Source organism: Zingiber officinale, chromosome 7B (genome assembly GCF_018446385.1).
Source record: "Zingiber officinale cultivar Zhangliang chromosome 7B, Zo_v1.1, whole genome shotgun sequence".
Taxonomy (NCBI): Eukaryota; Viridiplantae; Streptophyta; class Magnoliopsida; order Zingiberales; family Zingiberaceae; genus Zingiber; species Zingiber officinale.
This window is the reverse complement of record NC_055999.1, coordinates 71,766,703-71,788,148: the sequence shown is the minus strand read 5'-3', so window position 1 is coordinate 71,788,148 and position 21,446 is coordinate 71,766,703. Positions and strand designations below refer to the sequence as shown.

The following is a 21,446-nucleotide window of genomic DNA, read 5'->3' as shown; positions in this document are numbered from 1 at the left end:
TCATTAAACCGGATATTCCAAGATCTTGAAGCTTGCTTTAGTCCATAAATGGACCGATTGAGCTTGCACACTAGATGCTCTTTGCCTTTTTCAATGAACCCTTCTGGTTTGCTTCATATGGATGTTCTCTTCAAGACTTCCATTAAGGAAAGCTGTCTTGACATCCATTTGCCAAATCTCATAATCCATATGAGCAGCATTGGATAAGAGTATCCGGATAGACTTAAGCATGGCCACCGGTGAAAAGGTCTCCTCATAATCGATTCCCTCTTTCTGAGTGTACCCTTTCGCAACAAGCCTAGCTTTGAAGGTTTCTACCTTCCCGTCTGTCCCTCTTTTCCTTTTGGAGATCCACTTGCATCCAATGGCTTTTACACCATCAGGTGGTTCTACAAGCTCCCAGACCTTATTAGAGTACATAGACTCTATTTCAGAATTCATTGCCTTTTGCCAAGATGCTGCATCTATATCTTGGAGTGCTTCATAATTATATGTGGATCGGGTTCATGTTTACCCGGATTAAGCCCAAGACTCTCCCAAAACATGAATCTTTCAGTCGCTTTACAACCCTCCCACTACAACGAGGCATCGTGGTTGTGTATCATGTGTGACACGTGTTGCGGTCTCTTATGGTACTTCATCTTGCACTGTGGTACTCAAGTAGACGTGTCCTCTCTAAGTTCTTCTAAAACAACTTTACATCGGGCTTGTGATCCATTATATAGTCTTCTTCTAAAAGCTGGGCATTGGTGCTAACAATGACCTTCTGGTCTTTAGGACTATAAAATAAACCACCTTTTGTTCCTTTGGGATATCCTACAAACACGCGAACTTCACGAGATTCTAACTTATCAAGATCCGGTTTCAAGACATGTGCCGGACTACCCCAAATCCGAATATGTCTTAGACTGGGTTTTCGCCCATTCCACAATTCTATGGGAGTAGAAGAAACTGATTTAGAAGGTACTAAGTTCAGAATGTATACTGCTGTTTCCTGAGCATATCCCCAAAACGAATTTGGTAATTCTGAATAACTCATCATCGATCTAACCATCTCCATAAGAGTCCTATTCCTTCGTTCTGCTACACCATTCTGTTGGGGTGTTCCAGGTGCAGACAATTGAGATTGAATCCCAGCCTCTGATAAGTAATTCCTAAACTCTCCTAAGAGGTATTCGCCACCACGATCAGATCGTAGTGTCTTGATACTTTTACCTAATCGTTTCTCCACATCAGCCTTGTATTCTTTGAACTTATCAAAGCACTCGGACTTGCGGCGCATTAGGTAAATGTATCCGTATCTTGAATAATCGTCTATGAAAGAGACAAAATATTCAAAACCTCCTCTTGCTTGGACAGACATAGGACCACACAAATCAGAGTGAACCAATTCTAACACTTCTTTGGCTCTATACCCCTTGGCCTTGAACGGCCTCTTGGTCATTTTTCCTTCTAAGCAGGATTCACAAGTTGGAAAATTTTCCAACTCTAATGAACTCAAAAGTCCATCGGCTATAAGCCTCTGAATCCTACTTAAGTTAATATGACCAAGCCTTAGATGCCAAAGATATGCTTGGTTCATTTCTGAAGGTTCTTTTCTCTTATTAGAATTAGAAGATGAGTTATAAATTTCCATGTTATGCTTTGTGAAAGAAATTGGATTTAAAGTATACAAATTGCCAACTAATGCACCAGAGCAGATAATCACTTTATTTCTTTTAATAACTACATCGTTACTAAAAGAAACTGAATATCCATCTAAAAACAGTTTAGAAACTGAAATTAAATTCTTTCTAAAACTGGGTACAGAAAGACAATTTCTTAAAATCAAATTTCTATTTCTACTAAAAGATAAGTAGACGTCTCCCACTGCAACAGCTGCCACCTTAGTAGCATTGCCCATGTAGACGGTAATCTCTCCTTCAGATAGTCGTCGGGTTTCCTGGAACCCCTGCAGAGAATTGCAGACATGATCAGTGGCTCCCGTATCTACACACCAGGTGCTGGTAGATAACACCGCTAAACATGTTTCAACAACTAGAGCATGAGATATACCTTTGTTTTGGTTCTTACGAGGACAGTCCACCTTCCAATGTCCTGCTTGCTTGCAGATGAAGCATTTGCCCTTCGGCTTCTTCACTCCGGCTTTAAATCTCGTACTCAGAGATTTATTCACTTTCTTTGCTGAACCAGCTTATTTCTTCTTCTTCTTTCCTCTCGGTTTAGAAGTAGAATCATTTTCAGCATAGTGAATTTGAGCATTGTGACGAAATAATCCTTCTGCTACTTGAAGTTCTGTCAGTAGTTCCCCTAATGAATAAATCCTCTTATTCATATTATAGTTCAGGCGGAACTGCTCAAAACTTCTAGGTAGCGTTTGGAGGATCATATCGATCTGGGTTTCCCCATCAATTTCTCCTCCAAGGATCTGTATCTCGTTCAGATAAGCCATCATCTTTAGGATATGATCCCTCACAGGAGTACCCTCTTGCATGGTGGCTGTCATTATCTTTCTCATGGCTTCTTGCCTAGAAGTCCTATCCTGATGACCAAAGAGTTCCTTAAGATTGTTCATAATATCATAGGCTGTTGGTAAATCTTGATGTTGATGTTGCAATACATTTGACATTGAAGCCAAAATGTAACACCGCGCCATCTCATCTGCTTTTACTCATTTCCTATGATATTCAATCTCCTCTTGGGTAGATTCACCAGTAGGTGCTTCAGGGCACTGCTAAGTCAGTACAAATTTATAGCTTTCAGCAGTAAGAACAATGTCTATGTTTCTTTTCCAATCTATGTAATTAGGTCCAGTAAGTCTATTCTGTTGAAGTATGATGGACAGTGGGTTGAAAGTCATCCTAAGAATCACAAATAACTTTTGGTCAGAACTCTAAATTTAGAATAATATTGATTCCTCAAATAATACTATTAACCAACACCTCATAACACCGTGAATTTTGTATGCTACGTTAGTGTGGACGTATACAAATTCAACATTTGTAAAAAGGAGGATTTTAACCCATTAATTTTATTATTTTGTCAACCTAACTTTTTGACAAATAAAATTAATAGTTTGTATCATTTGGTCACACAAATAATAGCAGTGACTCCGATGGGGAGGATACTATTAGATGTGTCTAAGTGTATACCATTACTTGACACTAAGTCCATTAATAAGATTATGCCCCTTCCGTTGGGGAAGATCACACGCTTTTAATTAACTTCCTATAGTCATCCAAAAATGGAAGTCTGTTCTAGTGATCCGCAAACATGCTCATCCGTTATGGAGGAAGGCATTCAGAGCCAACGCGCAAGCTTGTTTGCATCACTTACAAACCAGTAATGGAGACCATGGGATTTATTTAAAAATCCCTCTCCCACTTAGTTATTTATAAATGAGGAATTTTAACTATGCTAGCCTACTAAACTAGTAAACTAACATGCACATACAGCACAATATAAAAGCAAGAAGTAGAAAATCTAATTTCAACTATTATGGCTTTTATCTCTAGTTGTCCTCCGTGTGTTGTCATCCCAAGCTGCTGCCATATTTGGCCACCGCCACCGGATCTAGCTGTCGCATCCATCTTGCTCCTAGTTCCGCTGCGCCTCTGGTCCTTAGAAGGTTCCACGCTTTGCAAGATTCGATCCACGACATAAATAGAATTTTACATTTTTTGATCCTATATTCCATAAAAGGAATGTACATGTATCTAGATCAAAAATAAAATCCTAATAAAACTAAATACAGCTCCTGCTGTATTTTAATACAATCATGCACACACATATAAATGTCCTTGACATGTCCAAGGGTCCAATCACACACATAATAACTAAAAGTCATAATAGTTGGATCCTGCATCCACAAAGTTAGCATATCCTACTATTAACCTGCCTAAATTATGTATGACATGTGCATAATTAACCTAATACCAAATACAGAGAGGCAAAACCCTAGCTCTGATACCAATTGTTGGTTGCTACTCGGAAAATCTATAGGTTCCACTGTACAAAAATTTTGTACAAAGGTCTGAACCTTTTCCTAGCTACCATGTGTTCTTTTAAATTAAATTTTTGATCGCCTGCGGAACTTAACACGTTTGATCCAAAACTTAATCTATTTGTTCTTTTAGGTTTTGACTTGGATCTCCTGCGGAACTTAACACGTTCGACCCAAGTCTCCTTAAGTTATTAATTCCATTAAATATTAATTTCCATAATTGGTTCCCAGTGCTGACGTGGCGAGGCACATGACCTTCTTGGATATGGGAGCAACCACCACCGACTAGACAAAACCTTTTATAGAAATCTAATATTTAATTTCCTAAAATAACTTTAGGTTAACCGAAGAGAACAATCAAATCACAAGGAAAAGAAAAACAAAAGAGCACAACATCGAAAAACATATTCGAAATTCTAGAACGTAAGCCTCTTGTATTTGGTATTATTTCCATAAATAACTAGCATGATGCGGAAAGAAAAATTACTAGTTATACCTTGTAGAAAAACCTCTTGATCTTCTATCGTATTCCTCTTCTAACCTCGGACGTTGTGTGGGCAACGATCTTCCGAGATGAGAAATCACCAACCACCTTCTTCTCCTCCTAGCTAGGTTCGGCCACAAAGAAAGAAGCTTCACCAAGGAAGAAAATCAAAACACTAACCAAGCTCCAAGAGATGCTAGCTTCCTCTCCTTCTTCTTCTCCAAGTAGTATCCGGCCACCACAAGAGCTCCAAGCCTTTGAGAGAGGTTCGGCCACCACAAGAGGAAGAGAGGGAGATGATGATGATGGCCGGCCACACCAAGGAACAAAAGAGGGAGAGAAAATAATAGAGGTTGTGTCTTGTGAAGGCACCCTCACCCCTTCTTTTATATTCCTTGGTCTAGGCAAATTAGGAAATTTAATTACAATAAAATTTCCTTAATTTCCTTGACATGATTTAATTGAGAAAAATAAAATAAAATTTCCCCAATTAAATTCAAGTGGCCGGCCACATCATGAGGAACAAATTGGACAAGTTTCAATCAACAATTAAAACTTCCTAATTTGTTTCCGGAAATTTTAAAAAATAAAATTTCTCTTCAAAAATCTCTTCATGGTTGATAAAAGGAAATTTCTATAATTTTAATTTTATCAACATGTGAATAATTTTAAAGAGAAAATAAAATATCTCACCAATCTACAAATAAGGAAAGAGATCTAATCTCTTTTTTAATCTTTTGTAGATCTTTTATAAGAGAGATATTTTAATTTAAATTCTCTTTAATAAATTATTTCTTCCACATAATAAAAATTAAAATTAAAATTCCTTTTTAATTTAATTTGGTCGGCCCCCACTAGCTTGGGTTCAAGCTAGGGCCGGACACCCAATTTTATACCTAGGCCGGCCCTAGCTTGGTTCCCAAGCTAGCTTGACCGACCCCCTATTAGTGGGTATAGAAGGTGGGTATAGGTGGGTATAGAACTCTATAAATAAGAGGCTACGATAGGGACCGAGAGGAGGAATTGGTTTTGGTCTCCCGATAAAATTAAGCATCCCGTGTTCGCCTCGAACACACAACTTAATTTTATCAATAATAATTCATTCCACTAGAGAACTATTATTGAACTACCGCACCAATCCAAAATTACATTTTTGGGCTCCTTCTTATTATGAGCGTGTTAGTCTCCCTGTGTTTAAGATATCGAATGTCCACTAATTAAGTGAGTTACTGACAACTCATTTAATTAATATCTAAGTCCAAGAGTAGTACCACTCAACCTTATCGTCATGTCGGACTAAGTCCACCGAGGTTTAACATGACAATCCTTATGAGCTCCTCTTGGGGACATTATCAACCTAGTATCTCTAGGACACAGTTTCCTTCTATAATCAACAACACACACTATAAGTGATATCATTTCCCAACTTATCGGGCTTATTGATTCATCGAACTAAATCTCACCCATTGATAAATTAAAGAAATAAATATCAAATATATATGCTTGCTATTATATTAAGATTAAGAGCACACACTTCCATAATAACTGAGGTTTTTGTTCCTTTATAAAGTCAGTATAAAAGAAATGACCTCAAATGGTCCTACTCAATACACTCTAAGTGTACTAGTGTAATTATACAGTCAAGATAAACTGATACCTAATTACACTACGACATTCTAATGATTTGTTCCTTTCCATTTGGTCGTGAGCTACTGTTTATAATTTATAAGGTACTGATAACATTATCTTCTGCATGTGACAACACATGCTATGTTATCTACAATATAAATTAATTGAACAATTACAAACAAATGTAGATAATTTGACCAAATGTGATTCTTTATTCATAATGAATGTTTACAAAGCTTAGACTTTCAGTATACACTCCAACAGTGGCAAAGACTGAGGTCTTTCTAGAAATGGACTTTGTTTCTAGAAAGACTAGTGGGAGCGCGTTCGATCTTGAAGAAGTTCAAGATGCGAACAATAGCACTGATGCCTCGATGGAAATTGAACTGGAACCACAAAGTGTTGTGGATGATGTTGTTCCACAAGGAGTTGAGGAACAACAACCGGTTCAAGTAGACATACCTCTTCGCAGGTCTGATAGGGTACGTCGTCAGCCTGAGAGATACTCATTTCTCTTGTCTGACCATGATGACGTTATGCTAATAGAGGATGAGCCTACCACCTATCAGGAAGCTGTGATGAGACCAGATTCCGAGAAATGGCTAGAGGCCATGAGATCCGAAATGGAATCCATGTACACCAACCAAGTATGGAGTTTGGTTGATCCACCTGAAGGGGTAAAACCCATTGGGTGTAAGTGGGTCTTTAAGAGAAAGACTGACATGGATGGACTTATCTATAAAGGTCGCTTGGTAGCTAAAGGTTTCAAACAGATTCACGGTATTGACTATGATGAAACCTTTTCTCCAGTAGCGATGTTTAAGTCCATTCGGATCATGCTTGCTATTGCAACCTACCATGACTATGAGATATGGCAGATGGATGTCAAAACCGCGTTTCTGAATGGAAACCTGCTCGAGGATGTGTACATGACACAACCTGAGGGTTTTGTAGATCCACAGCATACTAGCAGAGTATGCAAGCTGCATAGGTCCATTTATGGACTAAAGCAAGCTTCTCGGAGCTGGAATCTTCGATTCGATGATGCAATCAAACAGTTTGGTTTCATCAAGAACGAAGATGAGCCTTGTGTCTACAAGAAGGTTGTAGGGGATATAGTTCTCTTCCTCATATTGTATGTGGATGACATACTACTCATTGGGAAGGACATCCCTATGCTTCAGTCTGTCAAGACCTAGCTAGGGAGTTGCTTCTCAATGAAGGACTTAGGTGAGGCATACCGCATTCTAGGGATACAGATCTATAGAGATAGATCTAAGAGATTAATTGGCCTAAGTCAGAGTACATATATTGACAAGGTACTCCTTCGGTTTGCCATGCAGAACTCCAAGAAGGGATTTCTGCCGATGTCACATGACATGAGTCTTTCGAAGACTCAAGGTCCCTCTTCTAGAGAGGAGAGAGACCGCATGGATCAGATCCCTTATGCCTCAGCCATAGGATCGATCATGTACGCCATGCTATGTACTCGACCTGATGTCTCGTATGCTTTGAGCATGACGAGCAGATACCAGTCAAATCCAGGTGAAAGTCACTGGATAGCGGTCAAGAATATTCTTAAGTACTTAAGAAGGACTAAAGAATATTTCTTAATATATGGAGGCAATGATGAGCTAGCTGTAAAGGGTTACAGTGATGTTAGCTTCCAGACCGACCAGGATGACTATAGATCGCAGTCGGGGTTCGTATTTTGCATTAATGGTGGCGCTGTCAGTTGGAAGAGTTCGAAGCAGGATACAGTAGCTGATTATACAACAGAAGCCGAGTATATTGCTGCATCAGAGGCAGCAAAGGAGGCAGTTTGGATCCGCAAGTTCATCACTGAACTTGGGGTGGTTCCTAGCATCGCTGACCCAGTTGAGCTCTATTGTGACAACAATGGAGCTATAGCACAGGCGAAGGAACCTCGCTCACACCAGCGGACCAAGCACATACTACGACGCTTCCATCTCATTCGAGAGATTATCGATAGAGGAGATGTGAAGATTTGCAGAGTACCTACAGAGGCTAACATCGCAGATCCCTTGACCAAGGCTTTGGCACAGAGAAAGCATGATGGTCACACTAGGTCATTAGGCCTTAGAGCCTATACTGATTGGCACTAGTGCTAGTGGGAGATTGTTAGTTAGAGCCCTAGAGCCAATCATTTGATGATTAGATGGACTCATTGTATCATATTCTTGTATATTAATAAAGGCATTTGGATTTTGGTTATTATACTTACTTGTATTGGTGCCAAATAAACTAAGTATAATAATGTCCTTGAGTAGATGGTTCTCACCTATATCAATCGGTTAGTTGAACCGATAGTGAGATGATATAGGGAACACTACTCTTAATCATTCCTAGTCGAGTATTAACATTCAGGGACAATGTTAATGCAATAAGACTAGCATGTAGGTCAACTCGATGACTTGATCTCACAAGTCATGGATATAGAGATATCAAGTTGACACATGGGTATACATTAGAGAATGTATACTGAATGACCCGCCATGAGAAAGTATCATGGATCGTTATATGAGTGTCATATACTTTCTCATGTTGCTATTAATATGACTACTAGTCCTTAGACCTGAAGTCACCATAGATCCCTACATAAGGAGTTATGTACTTTGGTTTCGTCAAACGTCACCCGTAACTGGGTGGACTATAAAGGCGATTACTGGGTATATAACAAATTATGCAGAGGGATGTGAGTGATGTAGATGAGATCTATCCCTCCTATATGACGGGAGAGACATCGGTATTCTTGATAGAGTGAGACCACGAAGTGCATGGCCATGCCCAAATGAGTCAATATGGGATATTGAGCTCATTTGATTTAGTGAGTCTACTTGGAGTTCAAGATTTAGATTGGTCAGAGGATGACACGGTCTATGCCTCACATCGATCAATCTAGATGTCTAGGATAGAAGGACACTTGTCATATTTTGTGAGGAGTCACAATTAGTAGTCACAAGGTGATGTCGGATCTCGACATTCTTGTAACTTGGGTAGTAATGATGTGTTGCTAGATACCGCTCATTACTTATGCTCCTAAATGGGTTTAGGGCATTGCCAACGTTACAAGAACCTATAGGGTCACACACTAAGGACAATTAGATGGAGATTAGGTTCATATGATGAACCAAAAGGATTAGATTCATTTGATGAATCAAATTGGATTAAGAGTAATCCTAATTGGGCTAACTTGAGTTGGACTCAAGTTGATTCATGTATTCAATGAGTCTAATTTAGATTATGACTCATTAAATCAACTTAATTTAATGAATTAGATTCATTATATTAAGTTGGCTTGAATCAAATGGTTAGATTAGATCAACCATGGAAGAGATTTGGTCAAGTTTGACTTGACTTGAGAGGAAGATTAAAAGTCAAGTTTGACTTGACTTTATGCCACCTCATTGGTGAGTTGGCATTGATGTGGACCAATGATGATGCACCACATCATCATGGTTGCCACCTCATGGGAGTTACTAGTGAGTGCCACCTCATGGAGGTTACATTCCCTCTTTGATGACAACTTAATGCATTAATGGAGGGGTTACATTTGGGAAATGTAGCCGGCCACAATTTGAATGAAAATGGATTCATTTTCATTCAAGTGATTATTATTGCATCTTCTTCCTCTCAAGCTCTCCCTCTCCCTCTCCTCCTTGCTTGGTCGAATCTTACCAAGGTGCTAGCACACCTTTGTGTGAGGTTTTTCTCCACCTACGTGTCCGTGTGGATACTTCTAGAGGACCGACGCTTGACGGTCTAGAGATCCGGCAATTCCTTGGACGAGCGGGAACGCGAAAGGGCACGCTTCAAGGTATACTTCTTAACACATAGATCTAGGAGTAGATCTAGATATTTAAAAACTCGTACTCGTAATTTTCGTTCGGTTTTCTTTGCACGGATCTACGGCTTTGGGTGATTCGGGGTTTCCGCGACGCGAAAAGCGGTTTTCGCGGCCCGAAAAACCCAACAATTTGTTCATCTTAATCCAACAATCTAAATTTAATTGTTCATTCATACCAATTTTTCAACAAGTCCAACCAAGAAGATATTGCCTCTACAAGGGGAAAACTAGAATATGAACAACTTATGAACATAAAAATATACTAAGACAAAAAGAACGATTGTATTAGTTTCACCTACTTAAGAGATAGATTGATTTCTACATGTATTTGATGTCGGGAAACCTTTGAAAACACAAGGAACTTATAAGCCCACTAGAAAACCCGTAACGACGAGAACAATCGACTTGACATAGAAGATGTATTAAAGAAACAAAGTCTCCGGTGCTTGAGAAGATGAAGCGTGTTTAATATACATTAAATTGAAGTGGGTTCGTAGAAAGGTTGTCTATTGATGGTGAACAAAGTCAACTTCAAACTAGAAGTGAATGATTTTGCTTTTTAAAACATTAAAATTGGGCATGCATGCTTAGATGTATTAGTTGTCATTGAAAAAATTATATTGTTTTTGATAAAATTTTCTTAACCACATCATTATAAAAGAACATTTGCTAACTCATCAAAGATTATTTAATTTAAAAGACAAATATAAATATGATGTTTGTTTAGATAATTGTGATGGATCAGATTTAGACATTGGTAAGTAGTACAAACATCAACTTTGATGATAATAACAACAATAAATTTTGCTTAAAGTTAATTACTTTATATTAAATCAATAGAATGTGACATTGACACATACTTTTCTTAACAAAACAAAAAAAATATCTAATTGAATATTTAATTTTTTTATGGAAATTAATTTACTCTAAACATTTTGCAACTAGTCAATCTCTTCTTATCTCATCTGAAAGTTGGAGAGATAATGTGTTGGATAGGTGGCTCAGATGGTAATCGGAAGAAGACTTTTAATCAGAAGAAAGGTTGTCATCTAGAGTAAAGAATCTCTCTGCACACACATTAAAGGAGCAAACAGATATGCACACACATTAAACGAGCAAACAGAATATCAGTGTCCAAAAATCAAGTAAGGGGTTTCTGATGAAGACCCTCTGACACTCAAGTCAGTATGATGTCTGAGCGAGCAAAACGAAGAAAAGAATAATAGAATGCGCATGTGTAAATGAGATTGCTCTAAAAGGCGTACCTTGCCAACGGAGATGACCCCTTTTATATATCACCACTAATAACCTCTGCAATCATGATGTAGCAAAGAATACAGTTTTAGAAGCTATTGAGTAAGGGAATATATGCAGCATGAGAGACGTATAGTCACTGTCCGAGAAATCTTCTGTTACTCATGTACACTCTTTTTGTAACTTACGTCATTAATGTGGGGGTTGAAAGAATATGTTATCACAATGTATCGGTTGATAGAAAATGTAGAATTGCCTTCGAGGAAGGTTCTATTGAATGCTCATGTAACAACAAAAATATATTTTCTAACAAACAGTTATTATTCTCTGATATGCTGTTACGATTATCTGACAATGTGATCCCCGAAGATATCCTAGCTAGATATTCAATCGATCGGGTGTATATATAAAAGTAGAGTACTAAGTATGGTAGGACGTTCGACCCTTAAGATTGCTCGAATATATATCGTGTAATGTTGGAAATCTGATTATAGTAGGATGTTTGGCTCTTAAGACTGCTCGAATATATGTCGTGTAATGCTGGAGATCTAATTATGGTAAGACGTTCGGCCCTTAAAGCTGGTCGAATACATGTCGTGTAATGCTGAAGATCTGATTATGAAGTAATAGAGAACCAAGTATCTTTGTTCCGAACGGCTTTTTGACCGACCGTCCATAAGCAGGGATACTTCTAAAGAATGGGAAACTTAGCCCAAGAGGCCCAATTCGTGCTTTTAGCTTATCATCTTTCTGCTAGAAGGCTTGTCCCTGAAGTGTTATCCTGAGTTCCAGAGATTCGATTAGGGTTCTTTGAGATTTGTATTATATATTTATTAGGTCCTGTAATTCTGGTCAACTTTATACCCAACCACCCATATACAAGTGGATGGAGGAATGAATAGTAACGATCCATATGTTTATCCGACTACATATTAAGTCTCACTTAGAGAAAAAGGCTGAATTTTCAGGACCCGACTGAATATTATTCCCGATCGACCTTGTGATAGGCCAGTCCTTTCTTAAACCCGAACGGATGACAGTTGGTCGAGTAGATATTAAGTGCTTTAGTACAAGCGAGGTGCACTAGGTTTTTTGGGCCCGATCGACCGTTGGGTTGATCGTCCTTATACTGAAGACCTTAACATTATGTGAGGGGTCAAATTCTGTTGAGAATGACTCTCTAACTGTCACCTCCCCTTGATTTAAATCATCACTCCATCTTAATTTTAATTGTCCCGTCATTTTGATTTTTACTGTCCCATCATATACCTGGGATCGTTCCTAACCGTCCGTATCATCTTCAATTCGTATAATTGTATAATCTTTTCTTTTATATATTTCTTAAATTTATTCAAATTAATCGATCCTTTAGATTCAATTTTCTATTCAACTAAAGAACCCTAAAGTCAACTAAACAACAAATATATTTTCTAAGCTCGTGCTTGGCACCTCATCAGCAGTTGACATTTTTTTCCTGCAATAATTCACCACAAAAAACAACAACTTGATCAGAATTCTTGCATTTATAAAGACCTTTAGGGATCGGAGCTCTTGCTCCGACCGGAAAGATCGCCGGCCGTCGACGCAATTTAATCACGATGAGCAGCAGAGTCGGAGTCGCGCCGGAGGGTTCGGACCAGCAACTGGCCGCCGCAGAGGGCGAGGCGAAGCAGACGGCGGCGCCAAGGCTGATCGCGAGACGGCACACGAGCGGGCAGCTGAAGAGCTTCGCCGCCCTCTCCAGCAGCCTCCTCCCCGCCTTCGGAGCTGGCCTCGACGGCAGCCACCCGGAGCTCAAGAGATTCGTCATCGCCCCCTTTGATCCTCGATACAGGTTCGCCTCGCCGCAGGAGCTACGGCGATTCACGATCATTGATTTGTAGACAAGTGATCGGATTGTGGATTGGATTTGGGTGCAGGCTGTGGCAGATGTTCCTGATGGTGCTGGTGTTCTACTCTGCGTGGGCGTCGCCGTTCGAGCTGGCGTTCCAGCAGGTGGGCTCGGGGTCGCTGCTGGTGTTCGACCTCGTCGTCGACGTCTTCTTCGGGATCGACATCGTGGTCTCCTTCTTCGTCGCTTACTTCAACCGCTCCACGTTCCTGCTGGTGGACGACCGGAGGAAGATCGCGAAGAGGTACCTGAGGTCGCCGGGGCTGGTGATGGACGTGGCCTCAACGGTGCCGTTCCAGATCATATACCGGATTCTCACCGGGAAGAGGAACGGCGGCTCGGTGTTCGGGGTGGTCAGCCTGCTGCGCCTGTGGCGGCTCCGGCGAGCCAGCAAGCTTTTTGCAAGGTCATGGTTCGGTCAACTTTTTACTAAAATTTGAATTTATATAATGATATATTTTATTTAAAATTATTTAATATTATTATTTGGGTAAAAAAAACAAAATGGCGTTATTCTTTTAATTCACCGTGCAAATTCATTGATATGCTGCAGGCTGGAGAAGGACATCAGGTTCAGCTACTTCTGGACAAGATGTGCCAAGCTCATTTGTGTAAGTCCACACAAAATTACCTACCTCTTCTCCTCGAATATCAAGATCGATCGAGTTAGGATTGCTTTAATTTATCCTATTCTTGCTCGAACCCAATCACTTGGCTCCTTGTAGGTAACACTATTTGCGGTGCACTCGGCGGGTTGTGTCTACTATTGGATGGCAATTCACTACCACGACAAGGAACGCACATGGATCGGAAGCACAGTCCCGGACTTCGAAGATCGGAGCATTTGGTTGGGCTACACCTACTCCATGTATTGGTCCATCACCACCCTCTCCACCGTCGGCTACGGCGACCTCCACGCGTGGAACACCGGCGAGAAGATCTTCACTATCTTTCTCATGCTCTTCAACATCGGCCTCACCGCCTACCTCATCGGAAACATGACCAATCTCATCGTCCATGCCGCGACCCGTACTTTCCTCATGGTACTCACATACATACATACGTACATACATACTTATACTTATACTTGTATGAAATAAGAGAATTGACCTGTTAACTTATTTAGCGAGACACCATACACAAAATTTCGCGATTCGCGAGCAAGCACCGGCTGCCGGAGGGCATGAGGGAGCAGATGATGGCGCACCTCCAGCTCAAGTTCAAGACCATGGAGCTGCAACAGGAAGAAGTGATCGCCGACCTGCCCAAGGCCATCCGTTCGACAATCGCACAGTACCTCTTCCAACGCACAGTGGAAGGCACATACCTCTTCAAGGGAGTCTCCAAAGACTTCACAATTCAGCTGGTGACCATTTTGGTCTCTCTGTTTTGGTATAGTGACGATGTTAGTTATCGAGCTAGCTCAACGCGATGTCATAAACTTCTCTCAGGTTTCGGAGATGCAAGCGGAGTACTTCCCCCCCAAATTGGACATCATCATAGAGAATGAGATCCCAACAGACTTCTACATCATTGTCTCTGGTGCAGTGGTATGTCCCCCCAATTAATGTTTCAAACTCCTACTCCCTCTAACTTTCCGGTCGGCGATTTTGTAGGATGTCTTGACATCAAAGAGCGGCACAGAAAAGGTAAATTACTCACTTACTAAGTGGAATAAAATTTGGTTGTTGTTGTTGTTATTGTTGATTGATATGAGGTAGTTCTCAGTTTCTGACGACACTAGGCCCTGGCGATGTGCTGGGAGAGATCGGGGTCATCTTCAACATTCCGCAGCCGTTCACGGTTCGGAGCAAGAGGCTCTGCCAAGTCGTTCGGATAAGCCATCGGCACTTCATGCAGATTGCGCAGCCTTATAGTGCCGACGGGAAGATGGTCTTTTCCAACTTTGTTCAGGTTCAGCAGCTGCAAAGGGATTGTTATGCTCCACATTGTATCGCCACCTGACTGACTTTGGTTGGTTTTTTGAACTGCCTCAGTTCCTTAAGGAACTCAGCAAGGACTTAGTCGAAGAGGTGCCATTCGTGCCGGAAGTGCTGAGCCAGGTGACCGAAGAAGAACCCTCGGACGAACAAGAATACATTGATGCTGGTTTGGAAGGTATTTTTGAAAGAATTTTTCTAAGCATTAATTTGTCGGTAATATGTTACAAAATAATGGAGAAATAAAATCCAACAATTTTCCCTTCAAGTGCTCAAGTTATCCATGAATAAGCTCTCAAAAACTTGGTTGGATCATGCAGGAGAACAGCCTGAAGCTTACACTCCAACCTCAAGTGAGTTAGCCAAGAGAGTGACAATCCATGGATATCGCCCCGGATCGACTGAGAAGGAAGACACAATCATCGCAGGGAAGCTCATTTTTCTCCCTGATTCAATGGAGGAGCTACTGAGGCTCGCAGGTATATACGATAAATAGAGAGCATTCTCGATCGACATGAGATGATTTCACAAGTTAACAACTGCTGAATTTTTGTGTGCAGAGAGTTCATTTGGGATGCAAAGGAGCAAAGTTCTTTCAGCTGATGGTGCTGAAATTGATGAGATATGCACCATTAGGGATGATGATCACTTGTTCATATGCTAGGAGAGGAGCATCAAACTGCAATGTGGCTGTGTATATAAGTTTCATGTGGTGTGTGGGCTTGAGTGAATTTGGAATAAATTTTGACTATTTGGTTTAGTGATACGCGAGTTAGATTTGAATTTCGATTCGTATATTAAATGGGTCGGATATTTGGATTGTGTTATAGGTCAATGAATCGCGGCTTGTATATGATCCGTCTATCTAAATTGTCGTACCATCTCGATCCGTATATAGTTGATAGGAGGTTTTATTGGGGCAAACTTAGGAATTTGAGGTTTGTTTAGGTTGAAAAGATGGACAACTTGAAGGATCGGTAAATGAACAAATGGATTAAGAATTATTTTAGCTTTCCACTTAATTATTTGTTATTTTACATGTGTATTTGAATCAAACATTTTGATTCGAGTGTTGTTAAAGCTCATTTATCATTTTATCCAACTAAACAAGCTATAAATATTAATTTAAATAGTCATTAGCTGGTTATTATAATGTAAATGGATAGAATGTTTATTAATAAATTTAATATTCTATTTAATGAAGCTCATTTATATTTTATATTTTACTAGGAGGACATATCCTCTGGTCCGCAATTTGGGGATTAGGGGATGATCCACTATTATAGACCCTTGATTTGTATGGACCCTATCAATTTAAAAGTGGGTTCTATCCAAATCAATGATCCTCGTACAGTGGAACATCCTCTGGTCCATAAATTACGAACCAGAGGATCCTTACTGATTTTACTAGATCGCATGATGAAATTTTAGTATTATTCATTTCACCTACTCAACTTTCATAATTCCAAAAACATATATCACATTCCCATTATATCCCTCTTATTTTTCCACATTTTTTATTTTTTATTTCCACGTTCAAATTTTTCTCATCCCATTTAAAAATTCATTGTTCTAAATTTACACTTTCAAATTCTAAATTTGAGGGCATGAATACGTTAAGGAGGCTTGTAAGAGTACAATGATTTTGATTTGAAAGGATTCAGAGTTATTTAGGTCTATCAACTAATTTTCAGACAAAATTGACAGATAAATTTGCAAGTACCCTGGGTTAGTTTTGATATGATCAACTGAGTTAAGTTAGGTCTTATGTATTTGATTCCTTGTGTCTGAGTGTGCAGGGATTTAGAAACATAAGAAGTCGTGCGAAAGACGCAACAAGCGAGAAGAATGACACGGAAAGTGAGTCGACGTACTCAATGAATCCGAGTAACAAGGAGCTGCGGAAGAGTACACCGATGAATAAGAAGAACACGCGCGACATATTCGAGGGACGAGAAGCCGAGGAAGAAGCTTGCTCGAGGAGAAAGTCATAGTTGAGTTTAGGTAAACTCAATTTAGGATGACCGGATCATCACCTAAGTGAGCGCGAGGAAAAGAATAGTCAATACTATAATTAATAATTCGGATGAACAATGCTCGAGGCGTCTCAAATGTCTTTGGAGATGCCTCGTGCAACGGCAGCGCTTCTATTGTAAGCAAAGTTGGAGGTGCCTCCGTTGGATGGGAGATGCTTTGAATGAACAGTAGTCGAGGAGCCTCCAGCTGATCGGTGACATCTTGAGTGAACAATAACCAAAAAGTTAATGTTTGACAAGGATAACATTTTAGACACTTGGAGGTGCTTCGAATGTCTTTGGAAGCGCCTCCAAACTACGTCAGCCTAACGGTAACTTTTCTCATAATGATATAAATAGTACTCTGGAGCTAGGAGTTCAAATACAATCACTGTAATCATTTCCTAATCAGTTTATGATCTTTCAAAGTCTATAAAAGACTACTCTGCCTTCCTTCACGAAAGAGTTATTTTTAGTGGAGCTTTTTCATCATCTTGGATTAACAACCTCCTCAATTGTAAGCAAGTAAAATTTGGAGTCTTTTACTTTTTTTTATGTTATTATTTTCTGTTATCTAATATTGTATCCTTGCTAAAGATAAAAAACAAGAGAAAATTATAAATTTACATTATAGGGTTATTCACCCCCCTCTAGCCGACCCATGATGATTCAACAAGATATATACCATTCAAAATTTAAAAGTTTCATATTTAACAAACTAAAGGAGTTTTAGGTGTAAGTACCCCGGGTTAGTTTGATATAATCAACCAGGTTAAGGTAGGTCATGTATGTTTAATGTCTTGTATCTAAGTATGCAGGGACTTAGGAATAGAAGAAGTTGAGCGGAAGACTCAATGAGTGAGAAGGATGGTACGGGAAGTGAGTTGACTGGCTCGATGCATTTGAGGGACGAGGAGCTATGAAAGAGTACATCGATGGAGCGAGAAGGATTCACGCGGTGCATACAAGGGAAGAGAAGTCAAGGAGGAAGACTACTCGAGAAGAAGGTCAGAATTGGGTTCGAGTGAGCTCAACTTTGAACGATCAGAGCATCACCCAAGCGAGCACAAGAAAAAGAATAGTTAATGGTGAAATTGACTATTCAGGTGAACATTGCTTGAGGTGCCTTGGATAGATCAGAGGCACCTCAAACATTCAGTTGAGTTATGCTGCAAAAAGGGTAGAAGGCACCTCCGATAGATTGAAATCGCCTCAAATGAACAATAGTCAAGGCGCCTCTAGCTGATTAAAGGCACCTCTAATGAACAATAGTCATTAGGCTACCATTGTGATGAGAATAATGTTTTATCTATTTGGAGGCACCCTTGATGGGTTTGAAGGAGCCTCCAATACCACGTCAGTAACAATAACTTTTTTCCAGAATCTTATAAATAACACCCTAGAGTTAAGAATTCAATAACACACTCTATACTCAATTTCTATATTTTTTTCTTGAACTTCCAATTGATGTAAAGGGCTTCTCCGCCTTTGACTTAGTCAAAGAAGGAGTTTTTCTTTAATGCTTTCATTTGCCTTAGATTAACAACCACGTAGGTTGTAACTAAATAATTTATGGCTTTCTTACTTTAATTTATGTTATTATTTTTTGTTTAATTAAGTTTGTCCTTGCTCAATAGAAATAAGAGAATTTCTAACTTAATTTACAAATTATCTATTCACCTCCTCTAGTCGGTCCACACGATCCAACAAATGGTATGAGAGCCAAGACGCCTTAGAAAGATTAACCATCGACTAAAGCAATAAGACGATAGCCGGATCTAGTATTTATCCATCGAAATTTGAGAGGGAGTTCGCACTTTGGAAGTGTAAAATGGAGGTATACTTTAAAACTGATTTCAATATTTTACTAATAATAAAATATGGTTTTAAAGTGCCTAAGGATGAGAATAGAAAAAAGAAGGAAGAGCTTAACTAGAACAAAAAATAACAAGTTGACTTCGTGGCCAACAACAAAGTAGAGTTTCACCTACTGAACGTACTACCGTCCCAAAAACTCAACCGGATCAGTGCCTACGAATCTGCTAAAGAACTCTGGAAGAAGTTCCTGGAGTTTCATGAAGACATGTCTTAAGCAAAACTACCCAAGAGAGATCTTCTCAAAAATCGACTAACCAACCTCCAGATAGAAGGAGAAAATGTTGCTCAAGTATACTCAAAGATCAAGGAACTGATCACCGAACTCAACAATCTCGATGAAATAGTAACAAATCATGACTCGTTAAGGTATGCTTTAAATGTATTTCCGAGAACACTGAAATAAACAACTATAGTAGACTCCTACTACATCTCCAAGGACCTCGAGGTAAATACGTTAGAAAATTTCTTTTCGACTTTCAAACTTCATGAATTTTGATGCACAAGTCTTAAAAACATAGAAAAGTCAAACAACAACATTGCTCTAAAAACAAAAAAGGTCAAATCGGATTCAGAGTCATCCCTCAACAAGGATCATGAGGCTTACATGATAAGAAATTTTTTTAAAAAAATTAATCTAATAATTTTTATAAGACACAGGTTAAGAAGCTTCTACAGAGCAGAAGAAATAGGTGTTACAATTGCGATGAAGGACATATCACAGATTACTGTCTGAAACTGAAAAACAAATAAAAGGAAAAATGTAAAGGGTCAAAAAAATCCAAGCATAATAACCTAAAAGCAATGTGGAGCAAGTTATCATTAGAAAAGACCAAGATGAAACAATACGACAGACTCGCACTAATGGCTAGCCACTAAGAAGAAGACGACGAAGTCATTTCAGAAGAAAGCAACGATGAAGTGGGATCATCAACCTACAAATTTGATGCGGTAAGTGAGGAATGTCTCTTACCTATCGATCAACTTTATGATGTTATAAAAATGTTATGTAGAACCTTATGTAAACTAGGACCAACTATATAAAATAAACATGCATGCCTACTAGAGACTTTGATAAAATCAAAATTGAAAATGCAAAACTCAAAAACAAATAGAAATATTAAAGAATTCTAAATGCTCAAATTCAAATTTGTCACGAATTCAAAATTCTAGATGTGTTAGAGTAGTTAATTAGTATTTGTCAAATTGTAAAAGTATCAAAATATATATATATATATATATATATATATATATATATATATATATATAGAGAGAGAGAGAGAGAGAGAGAGAGAGAGAAAATACTTGATAAAATCCAGTAAGTTGAAATTTATTTTGGATTCTGAAATCTATTTTGACATGTTGGATTTTTTATTTTGGTAGAAATTTTTATTTATAGAAATCTATATTTATTTTGAAAAATTATTTATGGCAAGCATTGTGTCTAATTTTAATTTGTTTTAAATTTTTTGTGATAGATACAACTGTTATCTGTTTGTAGAAATATTTTTAATTTTTTTTACCATTATATAATTACTATATTTTTTTACTAAAAATCATGTTTTTAAAATTAAAAATTTTGGGGGATTGATTTTTAAAAACTCGATTTTTTTAAAGATATCCATTCTATTTCGAATGTTAAAAAAAATTTAGCATGATTTTTTTAAAGTCAAATTTTATTTTTAAGTATTTAATTTTAAAATTAACTATTTTTATAAAGCAAATTAATTTATCTCTTTACGAACAACTGTCTACTCATGGAAATTTAATATTGCCAAAAAATTTTCATTATTTTTCAATGATTAAAAATAATTTTTCAATTTCTTTTGGAAATCTGCTCTTTAATTTATAAAAATTAATCTCTTTGAAAATTAATTGCATTAAAAATATTCAACTTTCCTCGTATATGTAAATCTCCTAGAAAAAGATTCAAAATTTTCTATTTTTAAAATTTTACCCAAGAGAGAGAGAAATTATAGGGGATTAAGTTAATGGAGAGATTGTAAAATTTAAGTTTGTAATTTTTTGCTGGTACCAAATTACAAAATTAATTGTGTTAAATAATTTTAAATTATTATTTATTTACCCTAATTTTAACTCGGGTTGATACATATTAAAAATAAGGAGATTGTTAGTATCCTGAGTTAGTTTTAATATGATCAACAATGTTAAGGTAGACTCTATTATTTGATGTCTTGTATCTGAGTGCGTAGGGACTTAGGAACACAAGAAGTCCAGTGAAAGACGTAGTGAGCAAGAAGGATGACACGAAAAATGAGTTGACAGGCTTGGTACATCTGAGGGACGAGAAGCTGTGGAAGAGTACACCGATGGAGCAAGAAGGACGCGCGTAGTGCATTCGAGGGACTAGAAGTCGGGGAGGAAGTCTATTCGAGGAGAAGACAAGAGTTAGATTTGAGTGAGCTCAAATCTAGACGGCTAGAGCATCACCCAAATGAGCGTGGACATTTAGTTGAGTTTTGCCAC

At 38.5% G+C, this 21,446-nt stretch overlaps 1 protein-coding gene across 1 annotated transcript; it reads left to right on the top strand.

Moving 5' to 3' along the window:
- Positions 1–12,756: 12,756 nt before the first annotated feature.
- LOC122005989 (potassium channel KAT4-like) lies at positions 12,757–15,867 on the top strand. Its single transcript, XM_042561280.1, has 11 exons — positions 12,757–13,072; positions 13,158–13,535; positions 13,683–13,740; positions 13,855–14,172; positions 14,256–14,495; positions 14,581–14,679; positions 14,746–14,778; positions 14,858–15,043; positions 15,127–15,247; positions 15,390–15,548; positions 15,630–15,867. Exons 1-11 carry the CDS (start codon positions 12,837–12,839, stop codon positions 15,731–15,733), a joined length of 1,932 nt encoding a protein of 643 aa, XP_042417214.1. The 5' UTR covers positions 12,757–12,836; the 3' UTR covers positions 15,734–15,867.
- The last annotated feature ends 5,579 nt before the right edge of the window (positions 15,868–21,446 follow it).

Excerpts from the sequence above, each read along its gene's own strand:
- LOC122005989 (XM_042561280.1), top strand. The coding sequence starts at position 12,837 with ATGAGCAGCAGAGTCGGAGTCGCGCCGGAGGGTTCGGACCAGCAACTG. Across the intron at positions 13,073-13,157 it reads CCCTTTGATCCTCGATACAG|GCTGTGGCAGATGTTCCTGA; the intron begins GTTCGCCTCGCC and ends ATTTGGGTGCAG. Across the intron at positions 15,248-15,389 it reads CATTGATGCTGGTTTGGAAG|GAGAACAGCCTGAAGCTTAC; the intron begins GTATTTTTGAAA and ends TGGATCATGCAG.